Raw genomic sequence first — 18,825 nt, forward strand, 5'->3', positions numbered from 1 at the left:
AATGGGGTAGGGAAGAGAGGAAGATAATTTGGAGCTCAAAAATTTTAAAAAATGAATAAATTTTTTATATGTAATTGGAAAAAAAGATAAAACTAAACAAACACAAATAAGAAGTATACAGACCCCAGGTTAAGAACCCATGAGCTAATCCAACCCCTTCTTTTAACAGTTGGGGAAATTGAATCCTAGAAAGGTTAAGTGAATTGCCTAAAGTTACTGAGGTAGTAATTCCCAGAGGGAAGATTTGAACACAGGTCCTCAGTCTCCAAGTCAGTGATCTTTCCCATCTCGCCAAGGTCCTTTGTATATGTTATTACTATCCCTATACCCCAATAGAAAGATAAGCTTCTCTAGGACAGAAGCTACTGTCTTTGTATTTCCAAACCTAACGCAGTGCCTGGGCACTTGCTTATTGAATCTGAATGTGTTGAATTTCTCGTTGTTGGTCCTCTGTTTTGTCATTTGTCTTGTATGTATGACACCCTGGATTGGATCCCTGGCATCCCCAAGAGTATGTTTGGGGCCGCTAGGTGCTAGGCTTCAAGTCGAGAACACTCTTATCTTCCTGAGTTCAAATCTGACTTCAGACACCTACTAGCTGTGTGATCCTGGGCAAGTTACTTATCCCTGTTGGCCTCAGTTTCCTCGTCTGTAAAATGAGCTGGAGAAGGAAATGACAAACCACTCCAGTATTTCGGCTAAGAAAACTCCAAATGGGGTCAGGAAGTATCAGACAGAATTGAACAACAAAAAAAGGAGGAGTTGGGATTCTGTATGTAGCCTGTACTAATTTGCATTCTGTGATGTGCCATTATTCCTCCCTATAGTGAAAAGAATCCTGATGTTTGAGCCAGGGGACTCAAAGTAAATTCATAACTCAGTTCTGCTCTTAGCTATATGTCCTAGAGAAAGGGATTTCTCTTTTCTGAGCCTCAGTTTCCTTCTTGGTGGTTAAACTCCATGCTTCCTTCCACTGCTAAATCCACTTAACTCATAAGTCTGCCCTGGGATTAGATGAACTCTAAGCATACACATGTTAGGATCAAGTTATTGGTATTATCTCTATCTTGGGGGATTCTTTCCCTTTACTTTCTTCCAAGGCCTGGACCCCACAAAAAAGGAGTGTGTAGGAGGAAGGGGAGGGGCACGAAATCAAGGGAACCCTGATGGCAGACTAGGGACATTTTCTAACCAGGCATCTTCAGCCTTGATTTACTGTGGTCATCAAAGACCACCTTCCTTCTTTACCCCGCCCAACTTAGCCCTGGCCCCAAGCCAGTACCCACGACAACCTCAGTGCCCTGACAAGGTCTTATCCACTTTAGCCTCAATGCTCTTGCCCCACCCACTATCCCGTTACCATGGCAACCAAGGCACCCGCCCCTTCACCCGCACCCCTCCCCGCGTTCTCTTTGGCCCCACCTCCAGACTCTGGGTCGCCATGACGACAGTCCCCCCCAACCCTCCCTCCCGGGGATCGCCGTGACAACGCCCTCTCCCCGCCCCCAGCTCCTCCTCCAGGCCGGGTCTGAGGGGGCCCCGGGCGGCACCGGCGGCGACCCCGCCCTTTTCCCGGGGCGGAGCCGGGCTGCGCCGGCTGAGGCGGGGACGCGGAGGAGGCCGAAGAGGCGGAGCCGGCGGGGCCGCTTGAGTGACGGCGGCGGCCGGCCCGGCTTGGCTCGGCTCGGCTCGGAGGGGAGGCAGCAGCGCCATGGCCCCGCTGGGGGCGGACCGAGAGGGCTACTGGGGCCCCACCACGTCCACCCTTGACTGGTGCGAGGAGAACTACGCCGTCAGTTTCTACGTGGCCGAGTTCTGTGAGTGGGGCGGGCGCGGGGGGCGCGGGAGGCGCAGGGACACCGGCGCTGCGGCCCCGGCGCGAGCGAGCCGGAGGCCCGGGGCGGGGGACCCCATGTGGCCCCCCAGGCTGGGGTGGGAGGGTGGGGACCCCCTGCTCTCCGCAGGCAGGGGGGATGGGGAGCGTGGTGACCCCCCCCCGTGTCTCCTCAGTGCAGGGGGGGTGGGGAGCGTGGTGACCCCCGTGTCTCCTCAGTGCAGGGGGGTGGGGAGCGTGGTGACCCACCCATGTCTCCTCAGTGCGGGGGAGGGGAGCGTGGTGACCCCCGTGTCTCCTCAGTAGGGGAGGGTGGGGAGCGTGGTGACCCTCCCCCCGTGTCTCCGCAGGCAGGGACCCTCGTGTCTCCTAAGTGAAGGGGGGATGGGGAGCATGGTGACCCGCTCTTCCCCACCAAAGGTGAAGTGTAGGAACCCTCATCCCTCCCTGAGCAGGGGGGATGAGAAATGTGGAGACCCCTAGCTGTCCCCAGGCATGAGGAATGGGGAGTGTGGGGGCTGTCATCTTTTCCTGGGCAGGGGGAATGGGGAATGTGAAGACCCCCATCCCTCCCCAGTGCAGTGGGATGGGGAGTTTGGAGATTCCTACTCCTCAGTCACCCCAGGGCAGGGGATGGGGAGTGTGGAGAACCTCTAAAGGCAGAGGATGGGGAGTGTAAAGACCCACCTCCCTGAAAGTTAAGAGATTGGAAGTGTGGAGACGTGCCTTCAGCAAGGCAGAGTGGAGACCTCTCTCAGCCAGTCAGGTGATAAGGGAGTGTGGAGACCCACTTCCTTCCTCCAAGGCTGGGGAAGCCGGAATGTGGAGACTCAACTCCTCCCCAGCCTCCTAACAGGGAAAGGGGGAGTGTGGAGGCCTACTCCTTCAATACAGGAGGAGGATGAGTAGGGGACCCTCCCTCAAACAAGAGGATTAGGGAGCTTCCTCTCACACAGGGGAAACTATTAGCTGGAGCACGGACTTGCCAGGGCCTTTAAAAAAAAGGAGTGGGTGAATCCTGTGGTTTGCAGTGCTTTAGGGAAGGATACCTGGGCCAATGCAAGGCAGAGGTGGGGGGGGCACCACACCCTGTGGCAGAGGAAGGAGTGGTTGGGAGAGAATGGGAGAGAATGAATGGAGCCACCACTCCCCCACACCACCCCCTAAGGTTAGGAGGAGCAAGGACCAAAGTGCCAGGGGAAAGATCAGGGAGACCTGGGAGGTCATGGGAAAGAAAAATGGGAGGAGAGGAGGGAATTTCCTGTAGGGGAAGTAGGGGATCCCTCCAGGACTTGAGGTTTGGGGACACCCTTAGATTCTGGCAGTTGGGTTAATGCAGGGCATTTGGTCATCCATAACACCCTTGGAAAGACTAGAGGTCTATGTACACATCTCCACCCTCTGGGACAAAGAAAAATCAGCTCCCTGCATATTTATACCAGGTGCAGACACCCTTGCCACCCTCCCGTCTTAGCACTCTGTTGGTTACCAGGCCCCATGGGTGAGAGATAGTTGTTTTGTCTTCCCCATGAACCTTAGGTCCTATTGCTCTTTCCTTTTGTCTGTTTTCTCAATATCTTGTACTATGTGCTCATGCCAGACTTAGCACTGATCTTTCCCTGCCCTCCCTAAGCCCTGCTGTTTGTGCCACTGCTTGACCTCAGCTGGTTCTCAGTGCCTGGGGGTAATTTCCCATGCCCATGAAAACATGAAAACCCCCACCCTCCTCCCTTGCACTTACCTCCCAATAATTCTTGCATTCTGCCATGAGCTTATTGCAGATTTTCTCCTCCTAACGTGACTAGTTAGGTACTGCTTGTACCCAGCTCTGAAGCTTCAGGGAAAAATGGTCCTTACCCCACAACATAAACTCATAGCTATCCATCCACTGACAACCTATCCTCATCTCCTCTCTGCCAACTGTTCAGTTTTGAGGGTATGATACATTTTGCTCCCTTCAGTTATCTGTTTTGATCAGGCCCTTTGGTCAGGGCAAAGAGTACTTAAGAACTGTCTGTGTTCCTTAGCTTGACAGGAGGTGGGATCTACACCTGGCTCTGCCTTATATTATCTTCATGCCACAGCTCTCCAGCTCTGCTTGCCAAATACCATTATCTTAATGCCCCAATTGGACCAGGTCCTGAGTTAGCCCAAAAGCCAGAGACTCACTCACTCTGCTCTCTTGCTCCCCCAATCACTATAGTTTCCTGATTATTTCAGGCCCCCCAGATTACAGAGGAAACATTCCTAATTCTGCTACCTGCTCCCATCTGGCCTCTAAGAACCCAGAGGCCATCCGAGGATATGACCTTATTTTTCTGTACTTCCCATAATCCTTAAGATCACTGTCCCTGTTGGACCATGGTTTGAATAGGGTGCAGAGGTTGGTGTGGGACCTGTGCCTTTCTACCCCAGTGACTAGTTTTGGTCAGACCTAAGAAGGCTAAGGGAAAATCTTCCAGAACTACTTCCATGGTCAATCTTGTTTATTTTTGAGGGCACTAGACATGTATGTTGTTTTCTTTGGTTATCTTTTTCCTTCAGGCTTCTGTCAGGATACAAGATGCTCCTGTAGCTTTGCTTGACTGATGACACTCTCCATCCCTGAGCAAAACTGCACTTCTTAGCTTATTCCTGCTATACTTCTCCCCAAGGCACTTGCTCCCAGTGGAAGGGCAAAGGACTTCATTCCAAGGAAACATTCTTACCTCTGACCCCAGCTGTATGCACAGAGAGAAAGAGGGGAAAAATGCTTTTCTGTATCTTCTAGGCATCAGTTTCTTGCCTTATAGGCCTATTTTTATGCTGAAAACTATTTGTTTATGTTTTTTTTTAAAAGGGCCAAGCTATTCATATCACTTGGGTTTTTAAAAATTGTGCTTGTGCAGCATTGAAGAACTCAGACTTCTAACAGCAGAGAAGAAAACTAAAGGGATCCCTTTTGGTTGTTTGTGCATATGACCTTGGGAAATTCAGTATTTGTCAGAGGAAGCCATTACAAATTATAGTAACAAAGATCTTGGAGTCATGGGCTGGAACCAAAGGAGATAGCTAAGCAGATGTTTCATGAGAGGCACAAAAGAGGGAAGGAGAGAATGTGGAAGATAACCCTTAGAAATGAGAAATGGCCTTGTTTCTGTGCGTAGCTAGGAAGGAAACACTATGCAGGCAACTAGTGGGTTTTCAATAAGTGGATAAGGTGAAGGACTGGCAAGCACTTTGCTCAGGTATTCTGGGGGATTGTTTATTTTGGAGGAAGTTAAAATTATGTCTCATGAAAAGCCGTAAGAAGACAGTATGGTGGGGTGTCGGAAAACCTGGGTTTGAGTCCTGGTTTGACCAGTCATACTTCTCTCTCAACTAATTATAGTTTCTTTCTCTAAAATAACAGTAGTATCGCTTAAAATTCTGACCTCCCATTGTCATGTTGTGAGTATGAAATAAGGGGAGTGTTGTAGTGCATGGAAGGACCCTGAACTTGGGCTTGAGAACTGGATTCTAGTTGCAGATCTCTCCCTGGCTGACAGTGCCTCTTGACAAGGTTCTTCATTCCTCTTCTTAAAGTGACAGCATTGCACTGCATGATTTTTAGTGTCTACTCCAGTTCTAACATTTTTTTAAGCTCTGTGAGATTATGTTTGGTGCTGTACAAATCTGAAATATTAGTATTCTTAAAAAGAAATGGAAATTTGTAGTGTTGAGATCATCAGAAAGATGTAGAAATTGAAATAAATAGAAAACCAAATTGTGAGATGAGCTGTGTTCCTAGATTCTCAAGACTGGAAGTGACCTTAGACATTACCTAGTCTAACCTTCCACTGAGGCTAACAGGCCTCTCTGGAGCATCCCTGAAAGGTAGCCTACCAGGCCTCTATTGCAACATATCACATAGCCCTTTGTGACACAATATGATATTTATAGCACAATTACCTCGAGTATTTTAGATAATAAAAATGTCACATTTCCAATTCCCCTTTTAAAAAGAAATTTGGACAGATAAGCCTTTTTAAAAAGAAATGTTGAATGCCTTAGAGATCATACATCATGATGATAATGGATAGAAAAATGAACTTAGAAGAAAAAGAGATTTGAGCTCTGTTTCTTCCACTTTTTGACTATGATCTCAGGACATTTCCTTTACTTCTCTGGGTCTTCCTCATTCTCAGTTATAAATGGGAATAAATAATACTTGTATTGGCTGCTTAATGCCCCACAAGGATGCTGAGCTCTGTTTTGAGAAATACTAAGGAAAAAATTGGCTAGGGAAAAAGGACAATGACCAAAAACCCCACTTTTCTCCAGTTAGAAAAATGTCCATGAGGGAATTGAGATTTCAGGTTCTGGGTAAATGATGGAAGAATAAGAAGTTAACAGGGTAGGAACAAAATTCTGTAAGAGAAGTTTTAAGGGAGAGTCCATGGGTTAGAGTAGGGTGGGTGTAATCAATGTATACCTTCTCCACAAGTCCCTATGAGTCATAAACTCTGATTTGCCAAATTAATACTTCTTTTTCTTATTACTTCTTAAAGATGAAAAGCAGTGACAAGTTCTTCAGTGAGTAATTATTGAGTTAGGATACTGTGTATTAGAAGTCAGAGGAGCCAGGTCCAAATCCTGCCTCTCTTGCTTGCTGCCCTTGTGACCTTGGGCAAATCATTTACCTTCTCTGGGCCTCTCAGTTTCCTCTTCTGTAAAATGAAGATTAGATGATTTCCAAGATTCTGTCCAGCAGTTTCAAACCTTTCATTTTGCTTCATCTGCCTTTTAATGAGATTTCCTTTAGATAATAGTTCTTCCAGCATATACAGAAAAAATGCTACTCACTTTCACTTATTCTCTTATTGCCACATCTTTAATTACTATATCCCTCTCAGTTCTAATTATCATTTTGCAATCCAGCTAACCATTGCAAGTACAAGCTGCATTAGATTCCTAGACTATATACATGCCATTTAGAAGGTTGCCTTTCTAGAGTGACCTAAAGGTAATATGACCATGATTACAGTTCACTTTTCTAAAATGCTTTATAGTTTATGAAAGCTTTCCTTACAACTATGAAATGGGCATAAATTATCCTCTCTTTACAGATAAAGACACTGAGGTGAAATGATTTACCTAAAAGGCTACTCTTTTCCAAAACATTACTTGAACATAGTAAAAGTCTGTGAGGCTTGAGTGACAGTACCCCAGTGAGGTAGAGGGTACAAGAATTGAGCACCATTTTGCAACTGAGGAAACTGAGAAGTTAAGGGATTTGTCCAAGATCACACAGCTGTGAAGTGTGAGATTGCAACTTCATCAGCTTGTAGGGATTATTTCATTCTTTGTACTTGTATCCCCAGTGTATATAGCACAGTGCCTGGCACATAGTAGGCATTTAATAAATACGTAATGATTGAAGCATCAGAACTCAAACCCAGGTCTTTTTATTCTAAAACCAATGATCTTTCCAAATAAGGGTAATAGTATTTCCTCTTTGTGGGTGAAACTGTAATAATCTAGGTAGCAATGACATATCTTCCTAGTAGTTACTAAATCACATGGCCTCAGAAAAAGCAGAAGTGTCCTAACACTTGTGTTCAAATTCAGTAGCGGTAGGCTAGCAGGACTGACTCTACTGAAGAATGAGCCAAATTGAAGTTTAAAAAGACTGTTCCTGTATAGTCTTTTGGGATTCAGAGATTCTGTGATTCAAATGGGAATGAAAATTGCTTCAGGAAATACAAAGGTGGAAGGAATTTTGGGTTATTTTCCAAACCAAACCTGTACTTCATGACTTAGGTCAGGAAGACCGGAGTTCAATCTGGCTTCACATACTACTAGGTATACGACCCCAGGCAAGTCACTTATCCTCTGCCTCAGTTTCTTCATCTGTAAAATGGAGGTAATAATAGCACCTATCTCACTGGGTTGTTGTGAGAACCAAGTGAGATAATGTTTGTAAAAAGTGCTTAACACAGTGCCATATACATAGTAGGTGCTTAGTAAATGGTTATTTCCCTCCCTCAGTTTGTTCTTTCCTTCCTTCCTTCAAATAATCAACCTCACAAGTGCATGATGGGGGAAACATAGCTAGACGATATGTGAAAAAGATCGAGGTATCTTAATGTGCTGTCAGCTCCATGTGAGTCATCAGCATGCAATCTTAAGTTGTATTTAATTAGTGAATTTACTTACCCTCTTATGTATGTGATTCTGTTGCCCAACTCACTTGTTTTTTAGTTTTATTAATGCCTTTTGTTTTTATATCACATACTAATTATTTCCTTCTCCCCTGATCCCCATACTACCAGTGAACTTTCCCTTACTAACAGGTTAAAAAAACCAAAAACCTGTCCTAAAAACCCAACCAACACACTGATGGTATCTGACAAAATATGCAGCATTCTACCTTTAGAGCCAAACAACTTTCCATTGTTCTTTCCGTATATGATTTTGCCATTGTGTATATTGTTTTTTCTGGTTCTGCCTACTTCACTTTGCAAATGTCTTTCTATATTTCTTTGAATTCGTCGTGTTGGTTGTTTCTCGTGGCACGGTAATAATCCGTTATGTTCACATACTACCATTGGTTTAGCCATTCCCAATGTTTTCTAGTTCTTTGCTCTCGCAGAAAGTGCTGCTACAAATATTTTGATATTGAGGTACGTATATCTAGTAGTGGGATCTCTGGGTCAAAAGGGGTGGATGTTTTAGTCATTTTTAAGGGGGGGTGTAATTCCAAAATGCATTCTTAAGCTGTATCTATAGAGATAATGTTCAAAAGGAGGGCATATAGTCATTCAGGTGTTGAGTACCACATCTTTTTTTTTTTTAGGCAATTGGGGTTAAGTGACTTGCCCAGGGTCACACAGCCAGTAAGTGTCATGTTTGGTCTGAGGCTGGATTTAAACTCAGGTCCTCCTGACATCAGGGCCAGTGCTCTACCCACGAGTACCACATCTTAGGAAGGCCGTCAGTCTACTGTAACATGTTCAAAGGAGGGTGACCAGCATGGGGGGAGAGAGAACTGAAGACTATGCCAAATAAGAATTGGCAGAAGGAACTGAGCCTTGAAAAGAGAAGACCAAGGGGGAATGTGATAGATGTCTTCAGGTATTTGAAGGACTATCATCAGTCAGCCAACCAACATGCATTTAAGTACCCACTATGTAATAGGCTCTATGCTCGGCTCTGAGGAAACAAAAGCAAGAAGAAAACAACCTACTCTGTTATATGTTAGAGGTTTAGATTGTGGTTCTGCAGCATATTCTACTTGGCCTCAGAGGCTAGAACTAGGAGCAGTGGGGGTGTAGAGAGGTACATTTTAATTTCATATAGAAGAGTGCTAACTTGAAATCAGGACAGACCAAAGTTCAAACTCATTTTACAGACTGTTAGATTATAGAAGAGTAATTCAGCCTCTCTTTTCACCTGTGAAATGGGAACAATAATACCTGAGCTATTTACCTCACAGGATTTTGTGAGGCTTAAAAAATATAACATATGTAAAAGTGATCCGTGAACCTTAAAGTGCCGTTAGTTATTCTAACAGAGCTATCCAAAAGTGAATATTTTAGCTGAGGAAGATTGTAGGTTTTTTATCACTTGAAGCCTGAATAGAGGCTGGATGACCACAGGAAGCTGTAGGGGGCGATTCTGGCCCTAGCATATTACATGTCGGACTTTGTGACCTGCTGTTCCTTACCACTATTACATTCTGAGATCTATTTTGAAGAGTGATTGCTCTCTGTAATACCACCTCCCAGAAGTGCTCATCTGACTGCTGCTCACAGACCTCCAGGAACCAAGAGCCTCGAGGCATACAGCTCTGATTGGTGGGAAGCCAAAATCGTCTCCCCTTCATTTATACCAGTTGCTCCTAGTTCTGCCCTCTGGGGCTAGGCAAAACAGTTCTAATTTCTTTATCATGGCATCTTTTCAAATATTTGAAAATAGCACCCTCCCTCTCCCCCTGCCCAAGACTTTGTTAACATTTCTGATTCCCTCAATTAATTTTTATATTACACATGATACATAAAAGGTACTTACTAAATATTGACTGTTTCCTAGTTGCCTTCCTCTTTACCATTTGTTAGCCCAATCAATACTTATTTAGTATTGACACTCAAAAGAACTGATTTTTTCTGTATAAGTATCCTTTCCTTGATGCAGATTGCAACTTCTCCTACTTAGTAGATGGCCTCTGAGCTGCTGTGACAGCCAGCTAGTGAGGAGCCTCTTCATGTTTTTGAGGCTTGTCCTTGGACAACAGAAAAGTTGATCCTCCCCTGAATCCTTCAACCTGTTGGCCAGTCTGAGGGCATCTCCAGACTCACCTAGGCAGACAGCAGACAGTTAATTGACCAGGACTGGAAACCTTCCCAGCTTGGTAGGTTCTGGCAGGTTTTTACTCTGTGCTGGCATAGGCTCTGAGAAACCAGTAGGCTATAATGGAGAGAACGCAAGAATGTTAGAGGATGTGGGTTGCAATTCCAGCTTGCCTGCTTATGACTTAGGTGCTCTGAGGTTTTGGGCCTTAGTCCACTCATCTCTAAAACGAAGGCTTGGACCAGATTGTTTCCAAAGATCCTCTGAAGCATTGGAGGGCAGATTGTATCCTTCTGTCAATTCTTCACCTCAAATACTGTTTCCAGAATTGAACACAATCATTTAGACAGGCCTGACCAGGACAAAGTACTCAGGATTCATTTTGCAAACTTCATACTTCCACTACCCATCAGAAGCTCTATCTGTACATGGAGGACTTACGCATATGCATGCTGGGGCTTAAAGCCAGAAGAAGGCTGACTTTGTTTTCAGGTCTCCCTGAACTTGAGTACCAGCCCAGATGTCCTTCCAAGATATTTAACTGGTGTGAACCATGATCTTGTTTTAAATCGTGTGAGGGGGTAGGGGGAAGACATGGGGTTGTTTTGACTAAGGAAATAATGGGCTTTTGGAGGATTAGAATTTGAAAACAAGAACTTACTGTGTCCAGAGTACTAGATAAGTTCTGTGGGAGGTACAAAGGTGACAGACTTTCAGTGGTCCTTTATGAATAGGTGAAAAATAGAGGATTCTACTGTGTTGGCTCATGTGAATCCATAAAGAATTAAAATAAAATTTTGATCAGTGTGCAACAAAATGCTCCCGAGTAATGCCACTATTCTTTCCACCCAGGGTTTCTCCCTGATTGCTTTATCAACTACCTTCCAATTAAAGGGAAAAGGCTGTACCTGCAGAGTTTTAGGAGGGACAAGGCATTTTTTTAAAAGGAAAAGCATGGAGAAAGTTGCATAAGATTCAGTAAACTGCTAAATAGCAAGTGAAGCAGTACAGAGACATGGAATGGCAAAAGGGTCAGGAGTCACTCTTCAGCATACTTTTCTGCCTCACCCTGCATTGTGAGCATTCCCTGATAGTGGTAGGGAAAGTAGATTTCCCACCAAAACAAGTTCCCAAGCCTACCTTTTTTCCTATCATTCCGCATTTCATAACCATTTTAGGAAAGCTTTTAGCAAGACAGGAACATGCCAAATTCAAATCCTACAAACCTTTTTAAGTGTCTCCAAAGTGCAAGGTAATGTGCTAAAGGCTGGGAATAAATACAAAGATTAAAAATTGACAGCCCTGCTCTTGAAGATCTTCTGTCCTACAATGGAGGAACATAAAATAGGTCTGACAGCTAACTACACTACAAAGTAGAGGGAGAACTTTGCTAAGCTGAGTGTATCAGAGGAAAGTTCCTAGGATGCTGAGAGAACTGGACACCATGCCACATAAAGAACTGAGGGAATGAAATATGGGGAGAAGCATAAACACTTTTCAAATATTTGAAAATCTTTCATATGGAAGGGGGATTATATTTATTCTACTTGGTCACAGAGGGTAGATTAGAGAAGAATGAGTTGAAATGGAGGCAGATTTCCATTTGGTATAAGGAAAAACTGCTAATCATGGGAGCTCTCCAAATATGAAATGCAAGTTCATCATTAGAGACTTCAAGTAGGGACTAGATGGTCAAATAAAGGGGGCAAGGTTTCTTGTTCAGCTTGGGGATGGACTAAATGACTTCCAAATCTGACATAGTTTCATACACTTATTTTTAGCGTGCAATAGGCTATGCTAGTATGTGAGGGAACTGAAAGGTGAATAATACAAGGTTACTATCCCTCAGGGAGCTTACAAACTGGGATACAGAGAATAAGATGTATACAGATAAATGGAATACAAATTAAAATATTGTGTAAAAAGGAAGAACAAAGTGATATGAGTGGTATGAGGTTCACAAGTCTTTGTTAAGTATCTACTATGGCACCAGGTGAGGAGTGTATGTGGAAGGGATGGGATGTACAAAGACAGCAAAGAGGGCCAGTTTGGCTGAGTTATAGAGTACATGAGTGTGAAAGGGAGTAATAGGTAATAAGCCTGGACAATTAGGTGAGAGCCAAGTTGAGAAAGGCTTTAATTGCTGAATAGAGGAATTTACATTTCATTCTAGAGGTAATAGACAACCTGTAAAGAGTAAGGCCACGTCATCATGTGAGACAGGGGTAAAGGAGGAGATAGTGGTGGAGGGCACTTGTGAGATAGGAGATAAGGGAGAGTGGAGAAGAGGAAGCTCATGGCGAATGGCCTCAGTTTTTTCCACAAAATAAGACACAAGTTCTCAGTTGAGAGAGTGAGGGGAGGCAGAACTATGGGAGGTTTGAGAAGGGATGAAAAAGTTCGAAAGAGCCATTGTGGAGAATGGGATAGTGAGTTTATAAGGGAGGTTTAGTAGGGTTGCTTAACAGCAGCAAGGGCTCAGATGAGGTTGTGTAACCTAGTCAGAATTGTTGTATGATTTTCTCCATCTTTATTCATTGGCACATGTGTAGGAGCAAAGGTGGTAAATGGTAGGAATGATCTAAGTCTGAGGTTTGGCTAAGTATAATCAGTGTTATGGTAAGGAGGCTAGAGATTTAAAGAGGACATTGTATAATTGAATTGGCTCATCAAAGGGTAAAATTGGGGAGAAAAGGAGAGAGTGACTAAAGCAGAACAGTTGATATGGGAGAGAATTAAGGGGTCAGGGGATTAAAGGTCATGGAATGGATGAAAAGTGAGGTTTTGTAAGGGAAGGCAGAGGGAAAGGTGAAAAGCAATAGATTATGGTTGGATGAGGGGATTTCAGAATTCTTGAACATAGAGGTGGACATTTGTAGGTAATGGCAAGATCAAGGGTATGACCATCTCTGTGTTTGGTGAGGTGAGGTAGAAGAATAGCTCATGGGAGAAGAGTAAGTTGAGAAATTGAGTGATTAGGGTATTTGAGGGAGAGTCCATCTGCATGTGGAAGTTCCCTAGTATGAGGACAGGAATTAGGGAGGAGAGAAAAATTGTGAGGTAGGCACCAAACTCATTGAGGAAGGAAGAGGAGTGACTTAAGGGACTATAGACAACAGCTACCAGGGTTTTGATTGGCTGGTAGATATGAATAATATGAATTGTAAAGGAAGAGAAGTTACTGAGTGATGGAGAAAGTGGAAAACCTGGAGGTGGCAGTGAGGAGCAAGGAATATTCCAACTCCTGCACCTAGACAGTGAGCTAAGGAGAATGAGTGAAGGTACAGTCAGTACTGGAAAGGGTGGCCAGAGAGGGCGTGTCATGAGGGGAGCCAGTTTTCAGTAAGACAGAAGGAGTGGGAGAGGAAAAGATTTAAGATGATGATTTAGGATGTTCCTATGGAAGAGGCATTGTAGAGGGCACAGTGGAATGGCTGGTAGATTATCGAGCTGATTTGATTTAGGTTTCCTTTTTTTACTCTCAGGTAGTTTCTTTTCATAGCTGTCTTATGTCCAGAGCAGTAGCTCCTGGGACATCATTGCCATCCAGCAGTATTTGATCAGGGAATACAGAGTAGTTTCAATGTTAGCCTGATCCTAATTAAGAAGATAAATCTATTGAAAAAAATGTCCACATAATCTATTCCAAAGCCAAATTTAAATAATTTAGAATAATATAGTATTTTACATTATTCAGACTATTCCTGTGGATAACAGAACTGACATTCTACTTCAGGACTCAAATGGATCTGTGATTTCCTTAGTGTGGGCATTCTCTCCACCTGCCTCCTTGTCCTATGTGACTCTCATCCATGTCTTCCCATAAATTTGCCACAAGGAGTCCACCAATGTCCTGTAGGCCTTCCTTACTTTCCTTTGAAGTAAAAAGGATGCCTTTGGAAAGAACACAGGCTCTCAGTTGGTTATCCCTTGCTTTCATTATGTAACCAGCCCATTATCTTTTTCACTTATTCATTTTTTTGATAACACCCTTTATTTACTTTTTTTTAAAAGAATTTTTTTTTTGCATTTTCTGTTTCTTATTCCAACATAGTATCCCATTTATTCCTCTCTTTCCCTGTCCCACAGAACCATCCCACATGACAAATAGTATTTTTTGGAAAAGAAAAAGATGTCGGTATAATTGATCAATACACTGAAAAAGTCTGAAAACATGAAATTTATAATACTTGTGGACCTCCCATCTCCACGAATGGGTAGTTTGGGAGTGTTTTCTCATATCTCTTCAGTTGAGGCCCACTTGGTCTTTATAATTCTGTTACATTTGCTTTTGATTTTTTGGTGTATTATTGTTCTTTCCATTTATATTGTTGTAGTTACCATGTATGTGGCAGCTAGGTGGCAGAGTGGATAGAGGGGCTGGGTTTGGAGTCAGGAAGACTACCGAGTTCAAATTTGGCCTCAGACGCTTACCAGCAACGTAACCCTGAGCAAGTCACTTAACCTTGTTTGCCTCAGTTTCCTCATATGTAAAACGAGCTGGAGAAAGAAATGACAAACCACTCCAGTATCTTTGCTAAGAAAACCCCAAACGGAGTCATGAAGAGTTGGGCATGGCTGAAAAACTACTGAAGAAAAGTTACTGTGTATATTGTTTTCTTGTTCTGCTTACTTTGTTTTACATTAGTTCATATAGATCTTTCCATATTTCTGTGTATTCATCACACACATCATTTCTTACAGTGCACTAGTATTCCATTACATTCATGTGCCTCAGTGTGTTTGGTCATTCCCCATTTTATGGGCATCTACTTTGTTTCTGATTTCTAACTATCACAAAAAGTGCTACTATAAATATTTTTGAGTATTTGAGAACTTTTTCTCTTCATCAAGAGCTTCTTTGGGGTATAAGCTCACTAGTGGAATCTCTGGTTTAAAGGTAATGGACATTTTAGTCATTTTGTTCAGGTCATTCCAAATTGATTTTCAAAATGTGTCATTTCACAGCTCCACTGACATCGAATGTCATTTTTTTGTCACCTTTGCCAGTTTGCGCGGTGTGAGGTGAAGCCTCCAGGTTGCTTTGATTTGCATTTCTCTTTTTATTAGTGATTTGGAGCATTTCTTTTCACGTGGTTATTAATACTTTGTGGTTGTTTTGAGAGAGCTGTTTGTTCACATCCTTTGATCATTTATCTATTGCGGTTCTTTTGATAACTATTTGTTCACATTCTTGGCCAGTTGTCTATTGGGGAATGACTATTAATCTTATGTATATTTATTGTTTATATGTCTTGGATACTAGCTCCTTATCAGAGAAATGTGATACCAAGAATTTTTTCACATTTGACAGTATGCAGATCTAGTTCAGAGTCTGCTTTCCCCAGTACTGGCAGTTCAGAGCTTTGCCTCACTGGTGTTTTGCTTTGAAGGGTTGTGGCTGAGCTGCCTGTTAAGGCTGGAGCAGTCTTCCACAGGCTGGAGTCTCAGGCTTAGTCTCTGCTGCGCTGCAAAAGGGGGAGGACAGATGAAAGGGGTATAGGGATATGTTTTGATCTAAGCCTGTGTTGTGTCACATGACTTTGAAGTTCCAATGACATCTTTTCCTCTTGTTCCCCTTCATAATGCTTCCCAGATTTCTGCTCTAGTACTTTTTCTTAAAGCCTTACCTATCTGGAGTATCATAAATGGAGGACAGTCTCGCTTTGGTTGCAGAGGAAGAGTCACATTTTATTTTATTTTTTCTTCACTGGTGGGGCAAAATTAATTTTTTTTCCTTTCAACTTGATTTTTGAAAGGGGCATATGTTGATCTAAGCATATGATTAAATCAGTTAAAACTGCCATTTTTCTACTGTAATCAAAGGTGATATGGCTTTCTGATAACTTATTGGGAATTTAGAGGATATGAATTCAAGTTATGACTATTACTGAATCACTGTCAAGTTTTTACAGTTTGTTTCTGTAGTGTCTTGCAGTTTTAAAAAATTTTAACAGTTGAAGAAAGTGAAATTCAAGTGAAGTGAATTTCCCATGGTCATACTACTATTAGGTATTACAGGTAGAAGTGAAACCAGTTCAGAGCTCATTTCACTAAATTATGTATATTTTAGAATTATAAAAACCTTAAAGTTAGAAAAGTCCTTGTATGCTACCTAATCCATTCCACACCTGAAGCAAGAATTTCTCCATAATATCTTGAAGCAGGGACCAAGCAAAACAAGTTTAGTCCTTTTTTGGTCATTTTCTTAGTTATCCCTTCCAGTTTTATTTCGTTCATACATTTGATAAGTATGTCACCTGTGCCTTCATGCAAGTCATTTTCTTTGCAATGACATTGTCACCCACCCCTTATTTAAACTCACAAGTTGGGTACTGTGAAGTACTACCTCAGATTAAAAGAATTCTGTGAGCCTACCCCCAAATATAACTTGTGAACCCCTAATGATGTATTTACCTTTAATATTATACCAGAATATATTGTCAACTCATAGCAAAGGCTTTTACTGAAATGGCGTAGTAAGAAGATTTATAATAGTTCATTTCCATCATAAACTTAACAAGTACTGTCCCACAAACATACACACTATCAGTAGGGAGAATTATTAGGTACAGACTACGCATAATTGAGGCCTACATATGAGAAACATGTGTGGAGGGTGACCTTACAGATCTACTGCAGGACCGTCCAGATTTCCATGCTGCTCTTGGTTGGGCATGTTATTGCTATGGACTTACTGAACTACTCATCACTGTAGGGATGTTGCTATAGAGGCTTAGTGGACTTGCTTTCTGCAGGTCATCTAGTTTTACCAGTTTTCTGCAGTCTCTATCAATTCCAGTTTCTGGCTCAGCTGAAGTCGTTGGTTAGGGTGTGGTTAAACAATTTCAAAAATAACAGGAACCCTTGCCCTGATATCAGTGGGAAGCCACCCCAGTTCTGCTCCCTCAGAATCTTGGCTCTGAAGTCGGCCATCTCCTGAGCAGTAGGATTCCAGCTTCAGGCACCAGGCTGTCTCTGCCCAGAAGGTCAGGCTACATGCAAGCACATGTCTCCTCTGGTCATGTGCTTCTGCAGGGTGCCATTATTCTGCTAGTGAAGGGGAGAAGAGAGAAATTCCCTTTCTACCTTGATGTGCTCTGAAACAGTTCAGTCCTCTGTACATTGAATTGACCCCTGACTGCCTGTTGGTTCAGAGAGGGGCCACTTTGCTTTTTAAAACCTACCGGGGGCATAGCTGATCTGCAGCCAGCCAGTCTCTGGAGATTTTTGTGTTCTGTGAGTTGTTTTATTCAGTGGCCAGCGTGTTGTATAATGTTATCAGTTTGTTTAGCTATCTCTTTTATAATGTGTTATTGTGTTGTTTAGGAAAGGTACCTAATTTGATCAAGGACTGCCTGATTCATCTCCTGTATAATGTCAGAAAAGGAAATTAGATTATGACAAAACATTCTTAAATCAGTACTGATTTATAGTAAACTTGTTTGTCTTTTATGGGGTTACAAACCATTCCATTAAAAATTTGTTCTTTAATTTTTGCCACATAAGTTTGAAGAATCTACTTTTTTTCCCTTTTTTGAAAATTGGAACAGTATTTCCTCATCTCTAGTCCTGAGGTATTTCCCGTTTTCCATTTTTCTGAAATCACAGTCAATAGCTCACTGATCACATCTGCCCGTTCTTTAGTATGGGCAGATTTAATTTGGTCAGGTCTGGTAACTTGAACTATTTGAGTGCTGTCTGGATATCTTACTCATCTTATTTCAGTTATGTTATCTATAAACCATTTTTATTCTATCCTTTCCAAACTCCTTTGAAGAAAAAAGGCATTTATTTATTAAAATTTATTTATCAAAGGGCACCTAGGTGGCACAGTAGTCACAGTCAGGGGCCCAGAGTTGGGAAGTTGTTCAGTCATTTCAGTCACATGTGACTCATTGTGACCTCTTTTGGTGTTTTCTTGGCAAAGATACTGGAATGGTTTGCCATTTCCTTCTTCAGCTTATTTTACAGATGAGGAAACTGAGGCAAAGAGGCTTAAGTGACTTGCCCATGGTTACACAGCTAGTAAGTGTCTGAGGCTAGATTTGTACTCAGGAAGATGATCCTGACTTCAGGCCCAGCACTCTATCCACTGTACCTCCTAGCTGCCCCAGAGTCACTTAACCTCTCTGCCTCAGTTTCCTCATCTATAAAATGGTATGATGATAAGAGCACCTACTTCCCAAGGTTGTTGTGACAATCAAATGAGATATTTATAAAACACTTAGCATGGTGTTTGGCATGTAGTAAGTGTTATATAAATGTTAGCTGTTTTTGATAATAATCATAATAACTAACATTTAATAGCCCCTACTACATGCCAGGCACTGTGCTAAACACTTTACAAATATTTTCTCATTTGATCCTCACAATGATCCTGGAGGGTAGGTGCTGTTATTGTCTTCATTTTATAGAGGAGCAAACTGAGATAGAGAGAAGTTAAGTGATTTGCCCAGGGTCATCACATAGCTAGAAAGTGTCACTAGATTTGAGCTCACGTCTAATGATTATGATTATGATTATTATAAGAAAGCAGAAGCGAGATAAAATGTACAGTAGATACACTTTTTCTTTGTCATCTGTTGTCATCCCATCTACCTCAAGCACTTATACTTGCTCCAAACAAAGCTTTTAAAAAATATTATGTTTATTTTTAAAATCTTTAAAATTTTGAATTC

The 18,825-nt window shown here is 42.5% G+C and overlaps 1 protein-coding gene across 3 annotated transcripts in view; it reads left to right on the plus strand.

The window, feature by feature from the left end:
* The first annotated feature begins 1,509 nt into the window (after positions 1-1,509).
* Positions 1,510-18,825, plus strand: part of ACER3 (alkaline ceramidase 3) — a 206,987-nt gene continuing 189,671 nt past the window's right edge. For 2 of the 3 annotated variants that reach the window (XM_078156929.1, XM_020989518.2), the window contains exon 1: positions 1,728-1,817. Coding sequence is in view for 1 of the 3 variants with exons in the window: in XM_020989517.2 (XP_020845176.1) it covers positions 1,712-1,817 (106 nt within the window). In the remaining 2 variants the exon portion in view is untranslated. Of the gene's footprint in view, positions 1,818-18,825 lie in introns of all 3 variants that reach the window. The other variant, XM_020989517.2, reaches the window with a different exon arrangement.

This window comes from Phascolarctos cinereus, unplaced genomic scaffold, assembly GCF_003287225.1.
Source record: "Phascolarctos cinereus isolate Bilbo 61053 unplaced genomic scaffold, phaCin_HiC Scaffold_726;HRSCAF=1367, whole genome shotgun sequence".
NCBI lineage: Eukaryota > Metazoa > Chordata > Mammalia > Diprotodontia > Phascolarctidae > Phascolarctos > Phascolarctos cinereus.